Raw genomic sequence first — 14,748 nt, 5'->3', positions numbered from 1 at the left:
GAGCGTTCAAACTGCGATCTAATAGGTACATAGGTTGATTAGACAATGAATGTTAGTGTTTTTATATGTTATAGAAATACGTGTGTACCGTCTAGAAAGTATGAATATAAAATTATATATGATAAATATTGAATGTTGTGTTGAAATTTTTTAAACCGGTTGATTTAGGGTATTTGATACACCCAGATGCTAATAGTATATTATGTAAATCATAGGCGGGGTTAGACTTTCCAAAGTGAAATTAATTATAGATGTCACTATTGTATAAGGAATATTAATAGTGGGTATCATAAGTGCCGTTAATATAAGTAATTTGTTAAATTTATGGCAGGTGATGGTGCCAATTCACTGTAAAACTGCAATTGTTATTTACTGGCAACAATTACAGTGCAAGGTGGTATAATCAATCGTTTAGTATATTAATGTGAGTAAAGTGTGTCAATTGTGTTATTGACGCCATTTAAATGCTAAAAACGTTGGGTAGTTAAGTGTTTTGATTTACATCATATATACAATTTAAAATATACAAGCTCATGTATAATCGTGTTGAATTTGCTGATTAGTAATATATTATCGATACAGTTTTATAAATTGCCTATGCGATTTGTAATTCTAACAACACATATGTTATCATCAAACAAAAATACAATTTTAATTATACACGATATTTGACATAATTATGCTATTATATAATGACAGTTGTTTGTATGATAGTATTTATGTATTACTAATCATCATATTTAACTATAAAGTGCCAAAGCAATTGATTGTCATTAAATAATATATCCGATGATATAAAACGTTTACGCTTAAATACCACATTTGCTGTTTTGCAAACACGATTAAAATTATTTACATAACATATATTTTATGTAGCACTACTTACGAGCGATGCTACCGTATACATTCAAGTGTAACTAATTATCTCTATTATAGTATCACTGGTTGTTTTCTACAAACTTTTGAAATATTATACCCCCTTAATAGTCCTAATCCCATGTACAAATCACAACGTCCATTATATATTCTAGATATGTCAATATGAAAATAGTAATTAACCCTGAGATTGTATTGTTGGCCATAATATAACACTGGTAAATATTATCTATGGGAACCCCCGGTATCTAAATTCACAATCTATAATCTTGCTTAAGGATAGAGATGGTGATTAAACCAAACATATTTAAACTAGTAAGTATACGTGTCTTATTAAATAAACAACATTGTACGTATAAATACAATCATGTTAATTAGGGCAACTATAATCACTGAATATATATTGTATTTAGTACTTAGTTAGAGTAAATGAAAAATGGATAACATATATCATAATACTGCACATTAGACAAACGCAACCATCAACTACACTATGCCAACACCGATCCCCAGTTAAAATTAAATAACAAAGTACATTTGGTGTGTGCATATCGGATAAAATCAGTTTATTTTGCATAAATTTTGCAATTAAGTTACAAAAGTCACTAGTGGAAGTCAATAGTGCGTTTCCATTTCCTAAATCACGCAGAACTTGCCCTGAGTTTTCGAGATTATAAAGTGCCTGTGCTAATGCTCGTTTGAACGATTGCAGTGAAGAATCAGACAAAAAAGTAAGTGATTTTTCTTTGGAATCTTTAAATTTTACTAAAACTGTGAGATTTTCTCCAAACGTAACCTTTTCTAACATGCCAAATTCGTGTGTTTCAGGTGCTGACTCCTCCCCCTTCTGCCAGTCAAACGAGTACACTGATAATTGCTCCCAACCCAACGACAACACTTTATCAAACTTGTCACACTGTAAAGTGGTTATGTTAATTGATTTTAGTAGTGCCTCTGGTAATTTAGTTATAGTTGGTTTGACATGAGAGAGCTTGGCCAATAGATTGTGATAATCTGCCGATTTGGTAAAAATTAGCTCAACCACATCACAATCCACCTTTAGTCTCATATAACAAAGACTTGTGGGAACTATCTTACAAGTCAAATTTAGAGCATCGTTTTCGTTGTCATAAGTGCTAGTGGATTGAGTACTTTGGATAGACACATTTTCGGTTAGAGATTCGTATATGATAATTTCAGACAATTTTTTCAGTATATATTTCCCCTTTAGTGCGTGTTTGATATCTAACTTAACGTGGTCCAAGTCATCGAAATGTTGTGGCTTGGGAAGTTCGAGTATGTGGATGTTGTGCGTAGAAAGGAGGAGCAGACGCTCGGTAAAAGGGATCTTATCAGAGTGTATCTTGCAGATGACTTTGGAAACGGTTGTAACGGCCTCTGGGACATGTTCAACTTCCGCAATGTATCCCTGATATGCAATTCGATATCTTTCATAATATGAGCTGATCACCAATTCATCGATCAAAGTTTGACGGTACACTATAGAACCTGATTCCTTGGCCTATGTAAATCGTGTGAATAATATATTATAATTTCCTCATAAAATGGATAGGATCATACATAACTTCCATAAAAATCGACAGAATGGATCATTCAATTGGTGAATTAAATTACCAACCCATAAAAATCGATATAAATTGTGATTATCAGACCAAAATTTATTGCAACTTTTAGATTCAATCACAATATAAAGTTATACATATATGTATTTTGAAATATGTTGTACTTTTGTTACCTCTAATATATGATAAAGAGCCTCAAAACGCCTTGTGGACGGACAAGTACACATAATACCCTGCAAAATCTTCAAACAGAAGCCCTCAATGCTCTTACTAGTCACCGCATCGTAATAATGCGCCACAAACGTACCGCGGAAAGATCCAGTCTCCAATGTGAGAATTTGGTTAAGTATTAAGTGAATAAATTCCAGAGTTTGTGTAGTGATAAATCTAGTCAGACACTTTTCAACGCACCATTGCTGAACGGTGAATTTGTCGGAAAATTTGATATATGGAGTCTGGGTTACCAACAAATATAATAATTTCATCAACTGTTCTACAAACACAAGCAAATTTGACATCTTAAGGTCGAACAATACGTTAGGCCCAGCAGATAAATATGGTAAAATTGTTGAAATTGCCTTATTACATGTACCCGAGACTATATCATACACAACAGCCATATCCATCGATTCAACCTATATAATTGTATGTCTAACGTGCTGCAAAGGTTCAAATGACAACGCCTTTTGGGTCACTGCGAAGAACTTGGAATACAAATTACACTCCAACAAAGGTATATTTGTTATTATAATGATTATCTTGCGTACGAATGCCGGTTGTTTAAATTTGTCACAAACATATTTATTATTGGCAGCGTTACTATGCAGCAGTCCGTATAAACAGCGTAGATAGGCGGCAGCGATAAAACAAGGGTTCAGCTTTTTAAGGTAGCAATTTGACCAGACAAGATTTGTTGGTAATATTTTGTTCGTGTTATTGCCACCATCTTCCGTTAGTTCCGACTCTTTCTGATAGTTTGCCAATGTTATTCCGCAGGCAGAGGCATATGAAATCTTGCACAAGGTTAGCATAGATGTATCGTTCTCTGTAACAGCCTTGTCTAGATCCTTGCCAGTGCATATATCGCCACGGGCATTTTTTACGAACCAATCGCCAAGGAGTGGCAATTTAGGTTTCTCTTCCCTCTCAAAAGTTATTTTATCTCCCTTCAACAATCCAACAAAGTACTCCGAACTGGACTTATCTGTTACACCGTAATTTTTTAGATCTCGTCCTTTTGACAAGTAATCTAGCAACTTTTCAAGTAGGTCGTACTCTACGAATTCACTGGCATTGGAGGTTAGGCCTTCGGCGTTGCTTGTTGGCATTTCCCTTTTATCCTTATCACTAACACTGGAGGAACCAGTGTAGATTGGTTCTAGTTCGTTTATGGGTTGGAAGAAATCCTGCTCACAGTCAATGCAGTTTTTTAAAATATTCTTAAGCGATTCTGGCTCTGATAACTTATTTTCATGTGACGGACCGTTGCCAGACAAGTGTTGACAATAATCAGCCAGTGCAGACACTACACGAAAGGCCTGCTTGACGTTAGGTTTGATAACTTCCCTGGGAGTGTCACCAACAAAAGTAACCATATCCAATACCATCAACGGCGTTGAAACCCCATCACAAATGCGTTCCACAGGCAAATCTATATGGTTGAACGGACAGTTTTCTTGTTCTAAAAACAGTACATGACATATTTTGGCGCAGGATTCACGGAGTAGCTCTTTTCCAGTTTTGGTGTACCCAAGAGTTACTATGAATTGGGCAGCACAACTTCTGGCAAACATGGCATTTTTACTGGGTGAATGCGAACTTACACGCATAATTTTTCCTCCAAAAGCAAGCTTGTGGTCAAGATCAGTAGAATTGCCTCCAAAATTTCCGCAATTTCCCCTTCTGGTAGCTCAACATCACATCCAGATACAACTTTTGTCAATATCTTAATTATGTACCCTATCATCTCCAGGGACGCGTCATCGAAAAATGTTTTCATGCCCATAACATTTCTGAGACTAATAATAGTGTCAATCGTGTATGTTTTACACAGGGATAAGCATTTTATGCATTCTAATCCAATTTCACCACCTATTTCAACGCCATATAACAAGCATTCATCTCGTCCATTAATTTCCAATTGATGATTGATATCCTTAGCTATAGGATCCCCTTCATTGCTAAGTATTAGAAATAAATTAAAAAGTTTAGCAATTTCTGCGAGTGAATTGTGGTATTGTTCCCATTTCATTTTAAAATATGAGAGTAATGGTACAAAGTATGAAGTCTCCTTAGAAACATATGCAATGAATTCATTCCTGGTATCCTCATAACCCAGAACAATAGCAATCCCTTCGGCAGAAGTACCGAGTATTTCTGGCTGAGCCTCTGTTTCCTTTAACGCCACTAAAAGAATGTCCACAATGTGAAATGTGTAGCAACACTCGAGGAGTATTTCATGGTTCGTTTTGAATATTAAATATAGACATTTCATCATCTCCACACATAGGAATACCTGGATTAATTAGTAAAAACAAATTGGGATAATTTAGATCTGGTTTATTGTTTTGTATCCCACTTTGTACATATCCATACAAAATGATGGCGTATATGTATATAATACTGGTGTTAATATAAGTGTACATCATATAACATGAGAAAGACGTACATGATGGCATTGTATCTCAGTTGTGGGATGATGGAAACCAATAATACTGCGAATTCCATCAAACAATATTTTCACGTAGAAATCACTATTGTATATGATATTGTCCAATTGAACACTCTCATAACACAACAATCTATGCTTCACAGCCAAAAATGAGCTATATAACTAATTGTCTACCTTATAATCGATAAGATGAAAGAGAATGAGATTACTTTATCCGGGGGCTCCTTCTTATAGTTAAATGTTAGCGTATTCATGAACTGAGTAAATAAAGTAATTACCACATTAAGCCCATATGATATACACTTTATAGTGTTATCTTCCGATTTGCATGCCATTCTAGTGAGTTTTAATGCTTCTAATGACCAAGGAGTGTGATGTAGTATTTTTGTAGTTACAATTACGGAATCATTCAAAAATTCCGAAATATCCGAATTTATGGTAGCCAAGGAAGTTATGTATGCTAAACATGCATCATTTATCTCCACATCCTAAGTGATTAGTACAATACCAATTGATGCCTGATTGATACACGACGGGGCGTTTTGGTGTATTGCAATGACTTTGAGGACTTGCATGCAAAAAATCTAATAACTGAATCAAATTTCTTCCTTCCAAAGTTGAAAACCTCAGCATTATTAATTCTGCAACCAATACCATTTGATTTTTTTGGGCGCACAACGTCTGATGTTGTACTTTGAATGCTAAGTGTTTTGGATGGCAATTGAGGATTTATTTTGGGGGGGTTGGTAACAAAAACAAACCTTTTGAAGATGGAAGGGAAGGTGTTTCTCATGGCAATTTTAGCAAATTCACGATGCCTATAATTGCTGCTTTTATAGTGATAAGAAATAACCCTCATGCAGGTTATACCAAAGTCATAGTACCTAGACAGAATGGATAGGTATATCAAACCCTTGAAAATCATAACTATAGGATCATCTTCTTCAATATCATCAATGCCATCCGTGGCAAAGCGTTCGACAATTAGAATCAAATTACGATAAAAAGACTCCACCTTGTGTGGCTAAGTTAACGTGTAGTTACTTCAATTTTCGAATCCTCTCTACATTTCCACTTTTCTAAGAGATCAAAATCAGTGTTTGATATCTGAGTAAATGGATTATTACCACTAGCGCGTTGCGGTAAAATCGGTTGGCATATTTAGAAGTGTCTGTATAAGTGGTAAGGAGATATTCGACCGTTTGGAAGAGATCGGATATGGATATTCTGAAAATATCGAAAGGTTTTCCCTCCCCTGAAGACAGCATCTCGCTAACATGATAAATTCTGTTTTACGGAAAAAATGTGTGGGCCTTCAGTCATACTGTAGTGCCCATCCTGTGCTACAATAAATAAAATTTATATACTGATATAATTTTATTTCCATCTAGGGTTTATAAACCATATTATATATCATTAAAATTTTATGACAACAAAAAATTTCTGCATGCTACATTTATTACAATTACCCAGCAACTCACACAAACTCACTATTTTTGGCAATTTGGCATTTTAATCTCTGTGAGAATAGATTTTCCACATATATTAAAAAAATTGTACACGACCTTCATCTTACCAACTCATTAATTGATCATGAGTGCCTCACTTTTTCAATAAAAATGGCATCACGTGATCATACGTCCCATAGGCACTTAATAATCATGAGTAAAAACACAACGAATTCAACCGTTTTTATTGAAGATAATAAACATCACATTTGATGCCAATAAATTACCCTATACAACTGCCATATTATAGTCAACAAATTAATTGTAAGCTTTGCCTACAATGGACAAACGGTTTAGTGAGATGCCACCAGACACGGCGTCACTATACTCTGGAATACTGGCCAAAATATCTGCTCTCACTAACCCGGCTAAACAATCCCAGAGCTCAACCCCTACCACTAGTGGAAGCAATTTAGACTGTTCATGTCTATCGCCTCTAACACGGGAATATTTGGAGGTACATAAGGATAAGATGACAAATTGGACTCAACAGAATTTGCTTGACATGTCAAATAGGGAGTTCCCGGAGCTGGAAATTGCACAGCGACTGCGGCTTATGGACACCAGCAAGATTGCCGTGGAGACAATGTACAATTTGGTTAGCAAGTTCATTTACCCCCCGAGCCCACTGCTAAAAATGATGCTTTTCCAATTCAAAGATCCATCACTACCGCATAATCGACTAGCTGTGTTTTATTTATTCAATCACCTAGTGCAAATGCATTCTGATTCGCTGTGGAAGTATCCCACCGAATCTGGTACAATCGTCCGTACTGGTTTGGATGTATTCCTGTTACCATCGCTACAATTCGCCGCAGCCATTGGATGTGAACACATGAATAGTTACATAAAATGTATAAAGATATGGCAATCACGTAGTGTATATTCTGCAAAGACTTGTTCATACATGTTGGGAATAGTGTCTAAAGGTGGAGTAAATCCATCTTCTGTGATTGTAGAGTACAGTGAAAAGGGTGCTCATTCACATGTGGCACTTAAACTAGATAAAATAGCACCTCTTGCACTGGCACTATCCATGCCCAGCATAGCGGGTGCTCAGAAAGCGGCCATGCTAGCTTTACAAAATGAAGGCATTGACGTTGAAAACATAGATGATATTGATACTGTGGACAAGGACCTGAGCAATGCCGTCGCCCTGTATAGGACATGCTGCGCAACAATTGGACAGGAGATCATCCTTTCTAATAGCGGACTGATTGAGTTGGCTGGACTTGTGATGGATGAGTCCAAGGCAATAGAGGGGCTAAAGGGCGATGCCAAACGGGTTGAAGCCATGATTGCTCAAACTGAGGAGGGACATCTATGATTGTACATTAATTATCGCAAAACACTTAGTAATTTGGATCTGTGTCAAATTCTGCCTTTCTTAAGCAACAATTTTTGTGGCTAAGTCATTACTTAATACAACTTTTAGCTGTCACTTCACTCGATATTTGTACGTCTGTGATTATATGATCGGAGTGATAGAGAATATTATTTAAGACTGATTTTTGATGTTTTCTAAGGGTGAACTAGACTTGAATGTATCCAGCTAAATTTGAAGTTGGAATCACATTCTGTTGGATGTTGGGCGTATATGATGTAAATATCTTTTTTACATTTTGAAATTTTGTATACAGTATTTTTATGACTATTTATGTATAATCATTGTAGAAACTACGACTAATTAGTGCGAAAGTGACAAATTACATATTGCCGCACAGACGTGAGTGAAAGAAGTGTGTGGCGTGTCAATGGCCCTGTGTGGATTATTGGAACAGAATGATAGAGGTGCGTGGCAATTGAAGCTAATTGAACTGGGCGATGCAAACAGGATTCTTTCAGGAAAATCATTCAATTGCGAAGTACACGATGTAATTGACGTTACGCTGGACCATTTGATTAACGAGTCGCGCGAGGTGCAGCGGTTGTACTACTGGGCAAATTCTAGCGGCTCTGCTATGCTGCTGGACATTAACAAATTGGCGGATAATATAGCAAATGATTTATTGATTGTAAACTGTTGCTTATTTAGGAATCTCGGGCTAATATGATGGAACTATTCAACATCAATGCCTGGAGAGTCTTACTGGACATAATTACCAGTAACGTAGGCAGTTTAGTACGCAACAATTTTAGCAGTAACAACAACACTAGAACAGATTCCTGGATCTTCACTGTACAAAATTTACAAATGGCGTTATTGACACCAGAAATATACGGCTCTAAAGTAGACCCTGGGCACGTTTTGAGTAGGATTCAAAGTTGTTTGAGGATTATGATAAAGAATTATGGCGAAGTATCCACTGATCACGATATGTTGGCACAATTGGATAGTTATATAAGATACTGCACCAAAAATGTGGAATTAGTTGGCCAGGTTGATAACTTTGCACTGTTCACTCAAGTCTGCTCAAAAACTGCGCAACTACTCTCTATTGAAAAACTGAATGCCTATGAGTCGCGGCAAAATGAATATAAGGTATGTGCTTGTTTATCATATTTAAAATGCTTATATTGGAAATATAAATTCGATAAAGCTAATACCGACTTGCTATTTTATTGTGATTTTAAATAACATAGGTTCCTGGGTGTTTTCAGTCCCTTTCTTATAAAATTTTCAGCCCCTCGTTCAAACACCTCACTGATCGGAATGTGGCAGCGGTGTTACTACTCTCTCATTTATTAGGTAGGAAACTGACATCATATTTTAATAAAAGATTATATGAGTGAATTTTTTACCACAATACACATCCAGGCGCCTACACCGTACGGGAGTGTTGTATGCGATATATTTCGCTGTTCCTTGCAAACGAATTACGCCAGGTCATATTTAAGACAGTTGATGAGTGCGATGCCGATGTTGTGCGGAGTATTTCATATATACCAAAGTCGTTACACCAATACATGTTACAATTGGTATCTACTAGATCAACTGAAATTAGTGATACTAGTGATATTTGAGTGCATTTTGCAATAATAATTATTATACTGTAATTTTTGAAAATTATACATGTAGTTTTTTTCTGACATTAATTCATTACATAGAATTATATAATTATTTTGTAATACATATGCGTGTCTAATACTATGTATTGACATGTATTGCCAATTATTGTATTACGATAACTCAGAGTGAGTGTAATAATAGATTAGCCTTTTTCATGTAATATTATTATGTAGTAATGCGCATCAACATGTAACACTATGAACTATAATTAGTTATTTAAATGAGAATATTGCATAATGTTATATATTATATAAGCATGTGCATATGATCTTAGAGATCTGTTGATGATTATAAATATATAATTAATGGCATATATTTTGGCAAAAACAGGCACTGCACTAAAGAAGATTAATCCTATACATCAAACAATAAATTTTGAACCTAAATCAATGAAATCCTTACCATAAAATCCCATCTTTATCCTAAATTAGTATTTATTTACTTTTAATTATCGTTTAGCATCACTAATGCTAGAAGCCATTATATATTAATTATAGTTTGACAACGACTAATTTGTTTACTAATTTACCTAAACTCATAACCCTAGAAATAATAATTTCATTACAATATCCTGCCCTTATTACAGAGTAATATTGATACTTGCTTTCATATTGTTGTCTTATCCCGTTATAATAACTTAATATATTTATTATCCGGACTAGGTGATAAACATAGTTTACATTACGCCATTATATATCAATATACGACTTTACCATACACACACTTTACATAAAACTATATATGGATAACATATTGAATAGTTAGAACCTAACAAGTTAATATAGCAAGTATGTATTTAAAATTCCACAGTAGAGCTAATAAGTGAATCACCTCCTACTAACTAAAAATTAAAAAGGTTGGCTATTCTGTATGGTTTAACTATAAATGTGAGATTACCTTTTTAGCGATAGTTTTTTTAGCGTCTCGTTCTTGTTCTTCTCGTGAATCATTTTTGGGGTCAACTTAATGTACTTGAAGGGTTGCTTGGTAAGTTGTTTTTTGATCTTCACCTTCTTCAAGCCCTTCTTCCTTTCCTCGGCCTTTTTGACTCTGACCTTGACACCCTTGACAGCGATCTTACTGGATTTCATATGTTTGGCATCTTTAAAATCCTTGGGCACCTTTCCGCCAAAATTGACACTCTTAATGTTGTATATTGAGTTTGGACCATTCAGGAGCACGTCCAAATGATGCAACGTAAATACTGACTCATCATTCTCCAATTGAGATTCCTGGTCACTACTATCAGCTGCAGATGAAGCGGAAATGATATTAGATTTAGAGATAGATTTGATAGCTGATGATAGTAAACCCGCAGCAAATTTGGGTATTTCCTTCCATAAAGCGGATTGATCAATCCTCATTGCCATTTTAGCGAGCAATCTCCTTACATGTACCCTGTGCCTACTGACCAATTCTTCATTGCTCAGAAGTTTCATAACTGAAGGCAAAACGATATTAGTTACATTAAATGGACTTAGAACATCCGATTTAATTATATTCTTGAAAATTTTTATTATGTAAACATATGAAACGGTACACGTGTTCAGTAATGGTTCCAAGTCTTTAACAACCTGGACCAATATTTGTGGCAAAGAGTCTTGTTTATGCTGAGAATTCATGCCAAGACTACTAAGAGTTGAACCCTTATCAGTAAGCATGGTCACTAGGTGCAACATACAAATAGAGCAACATACTGTTATGGAGTTATTAGTTTTAGCAGTTTTAATCCTTTCTAATAACATAGTAAAAGTGTTCTCAGCATCAGTGCATTTTGCCAAGTAATTAAACGCGTCTAAGATTGCACGTTTCGATACGCTGTGCGATTCTTTGACGCTTGATATAACGATTTTTAGCAGATTCTCCAAATACTTTTGAATTACCGGTTGGACCACTCTTGCAGTTTGTGAAGAGTTTAAACAATGGTACAATAGCGAGCTCAGAGAATTCAGATATTTATAGTGGACCTTTGAAAAACGATGAATGGGAATGCTCGTGATGTTATTCACCAGCAGCTCCAAATTGTTAGGGGAAAAGAAAATAGCAGCAAACGGGCCTAATCTACCAGTTCCCCCAGCACTAGTGAGCTTGATCTTGGCAAATTCTATGACATCAGTAACCGCCTTAACGCCTTGAGAAACCCCTAACTTTAACAGGTTGGTAAATGATTCGTAAAGCTTTATTTGCACAAATGAATCCACAAAGGTAAAGTGGACCCTAGCAACTTCCACTAGTGCCAATCCGACAAGTGAATTCATATTGCCGATATTCTTACTATCAGTACCCCCCCTATGACGTGTTTTAATAGTATCATCGCATAAAACTAGTTTAGTCCACTCAGTTTCGAAGCTAATTAGGTTGCTTTTGAGAGTGAGGGGAGAGACGAATTTGGCGCAGGCCTTCATACAATCCTTGAGGTGCTGTTGCGTTGGAAGGCGAGAATTTTTATCCATTTTGTATTTGCTCACGAATAACCGCACTGTTTGCCCAAGTAAAGGAGCAAAAGGCTGTACAATTTCATTAACGTTGGTGCCACCACTATCCATATTATTGGAAATGGATTTAGATAGATTGACGATGGAGCGGCATGTTATAATGATTATTTCAGTATTGGCTCCATCCTGACGCAATGAATTAATCAGGAACTTGGGAAACCGCTGGTCATCAAATTGCAAGGCAGTTATAATATCAGGAGGGTCTCGACAAAAGGCAGGGCCCAGACGGTAAAGTTGTTCCAATGCCGAAGAGATACTTTTTTTACGATTCAGTTCCGCTGGCCTTAATAAATTTTCCTGGGTCCGCTGTAGCGGATCCAGCTTTTCATGTAGGCAATAAATTATCGGTATCACATTTTCCACATAATACATCAAAGGCATTCCCCTTAGCCCCTTCTCAAAAATTGGGTACATAAAGTGCACTGTTACTTCATTTGCATCCAACGTGTGTTGAGTGTTGCTGGTTATTGACAATAGTTGTGTCAGACCATATGATCTGGCCAAGTCACAAAATAACTCTTCCAACGCTGCTGATGGCGTTTTCTTATACCGTTCAACCAAAAGTGGAATTGTTGCATCAAGTATTTCACTTTTATGTGAGACAAAATAATTGGCTGGTAATTTATTGGATAGGCTTAATAGTGAGGTAGTAAGATTGTGGTATATCATGTCAGACTGGGATATGTTTACCCAGTTTTTCAAGCTAATTGCAAACTTTAAGTATTCACTCACACAACTGTGATTGTCAAGTAATTCATCGGGCATTGAATTACTTATACCAGATAAGTGTACGGATAGATCAATCTGTGATGTTTTACCGTCAATGAGTCTGGATAGTATATTGCAAGTGTCAATGTAAGTTAGAACCAGCGCCTGTTTACAATCCGTGTTTATTGGTATGCGGGTTACCGCCTTGTCAAAAATATATGTATCCTTATCCTCATCAATGATATACTGTGCCCATTTATACGAATATAACTTTAGATACTCTAATATAAGGGACATGAGGTGATAGATGTTAGATATATCTTCACTAGTGAGTTTTAACCCCTTCCCCCCCAATTTAAGTGTGGAAGTTGTGATTGTTAGTAGGATTGGATATATGTTGGATTTCACATAATAACTTATTTGTAAATCCCCGGGACGATCGGTTTGCTTCAAATTTGCGACCATGGTAATTAGCGTGGAAATGCACTCTCTAATGATGAATATGGGTGGATTATTTAATAGAAGATGCGATATTTGCAAGATAATCCGTAAATAGTGCGGCATAAAGAATGGATTGGCTAGTGAAAATGACTTTAGATTTATTAAAAAATGTTTGAATGGCATCATTTTGTCACCATTATCAATGGCCTCTGATGCCCGATCAAAGAATTTAGACAGGGCCAAATAGAATAGGTCAACAAACTTATTATCTTCCCTGCTAATTGCGCCTTTTACTAACTCTTTTAAACACAATGTAGCGTCCAGTGCGATATCTGAGTTATGAGAAGATATCGTTAACAACATTTTAAACAGGTTGAATAAAAGCGGTGAAACATCATCATTAACTTTGCAACGGTGTAGAGACTTTAATGTGTCTAATATCTTGGTTACAAACGGATGATCTACCCTATTGATTGAATTCAATAACTTATTTACCAGAGACAGTAATAACTTGTGTGCTAGACTTTCTGGGGACATATGATCAAAAGTGACAGCTATCAAATTGCACAGAGCTTCAATTTGGATCGTACTAATGGGAAAACTCGTTATGATGCCGGAGTTGTAGTTATTAGCCGAGTCATCACTGTCTAGATCCACGTTTTTCCGCTTCTTACCCCTCTTCTTCTTGCGCTTGCTAAATATATCCCCTGCTGCTACTTCCATAAGATTATCCACTTCCTTAAGTAGGCATTTCAAGCTGACCCATGCGAGAGTGGCTAAGTCAAAATTGGTGCCCATGTCTGACATTGAGTTTTTGATCAGTAGGTACGTGTCTAGAGCCAACTTATTAACCTTGTCCACCTCTTCTAGCTGATCCTTACTTGCTTCATTTCCTTCCAATGCAGGAGATTTGGTATGAAACCAGCAGGATTGATGGTTGTTTCGCCTCTCTTGGCGCAGCAGGGATGCCAGGCTCTTTTGATTCTTATTTGATTTAGTGGTTTGACCCAGCAAATATTCATTAGCCTCCTCCAAGTCCGCCTCCGATATCTCGTTAACCAACCGTCTGAGATGGGCCTCTACTTGGCCCAAAGATGTCAGTGTATTAACCTCGGGCAATGATTCTTCCATTAAATATATATAGTAATTGATAACAAAGTAGAAAATGTTTGCTACTGATCAGTGAATATCTAATATGAATCTTTCATGCGATATAATGTATTTCGTGATCATTCAGGGACTTGTAGATATTTACATTAACCAACAGGTTTTGTTGATTATTAGCAAATGATTCTACTTGGCAATGGTGGAATCTAATACTTGTTTAATTTTGAAACAAATTTATCCTAGATTAATTTTATTTTCGGAGAAAATAAAAAACAATTACATAGTGAATTAACCACTGCAATTGATTACCCCCTTACCCCAATTAGTAGTTAGTAACCCACCTTTAAAA

General features: G+C 36.1%; 4 protein-coding genes across 4 annotated transcripts; 2 read left to right on the top strand and 2 right to left on the bottom strand.

Annotated features, from left to right (window-relative positions):
• Window positions 1,482–6,398, bottom strand: BmR1_04g05220 (conserved Plasmodium protein, unknown function; the record flags this gene model as incomplete). Its single annotated transcript, XM_021482363.1, has 11 exons — window positions 1,482–1,512; window positions 1,533–2,398; window positions 2,633–3,094; window positions 3,116–4,262; window positions 4,283–4,974; window positions 5,128–5,284; window positions 5,305–5,387; window positions 5,409–5,618; window positions 5,639–6,154; window positions 6,175–6,237; window positions 6,258–6,398. The coding sequence occupies 11 exons, from the start codon at window positions 6,396–6,398 to the stop codon at window positions 1,482–1,484; spliced, it is 4,368 nt and encodes a 1,455-aa protein (XP_021337619.1).
• BmR1_04g05215 (hypothetical protein) lies at window positions 6,919–7,965 on the top strand (the record flags this gene model as incomplete). The annotated part of the gene is made up of 1 exon (XM_012794195.1): window positions 6,919–7,965. The coding sequence occupies one exon, from the start codon at window positions 6,919–6,921 to the stop codon at window positions 7,963–7,965; it is 1,047 nt and encodes a 348-aa protein (XP_012649649.1).
• A 427-nt stretch (window positions 7,966–8,392) lies between these two features.
• Window positions 8,393–9,602, top strand: BmR1_04g05210 (hypothetical protein; the record flags this gene model as incomplete). The annotated part of the gene is made up of 4 exons (XM_021482362.1): window positions 8,393–8,653; window positions 8,674–9,120; window positions 9,222–9,327; window positions 9,397–9,602. The coding sequence occupies 4 exons, from the start codon at window positions 8,393–8,395 to the stop codon at window positions 9,600–9,602; spliced, it is 1,020 nt and encodes a 339-aa protein (XP_021337618.1).
• On the bottom strand, window positions 10,542–14,423 carry BmR1_04g05205 (hypothetical protein; the record flags this gene model as incomplete). Its single annotated transcript, XM_012794193.1, has 1 exon — window positions 10,542–14,423. One exon carries the CDS (start codon window positions 14,421–14,423, stop codon window positions 10,542–10,544), a length of 3,882 nt encoding a protein of 1,293 aa, XP_012649647.1.

Source organism: Babesia microti, chromosome IV (genome assembly GCF_000691945.2).
Source record: "Babesia microti strain RI chromosome IV, complete genome".
In the NCBI taxonomy this organism is placed as follows: domain Eukaryota; phylum Apicomplexa; class Aconoidasida; order Piroplasmida; family Babesiidae; genus Babesia; species Babesia microti.
This window is presented reverse-complemented; position numbering and strand designations above follow the sequence as displayed.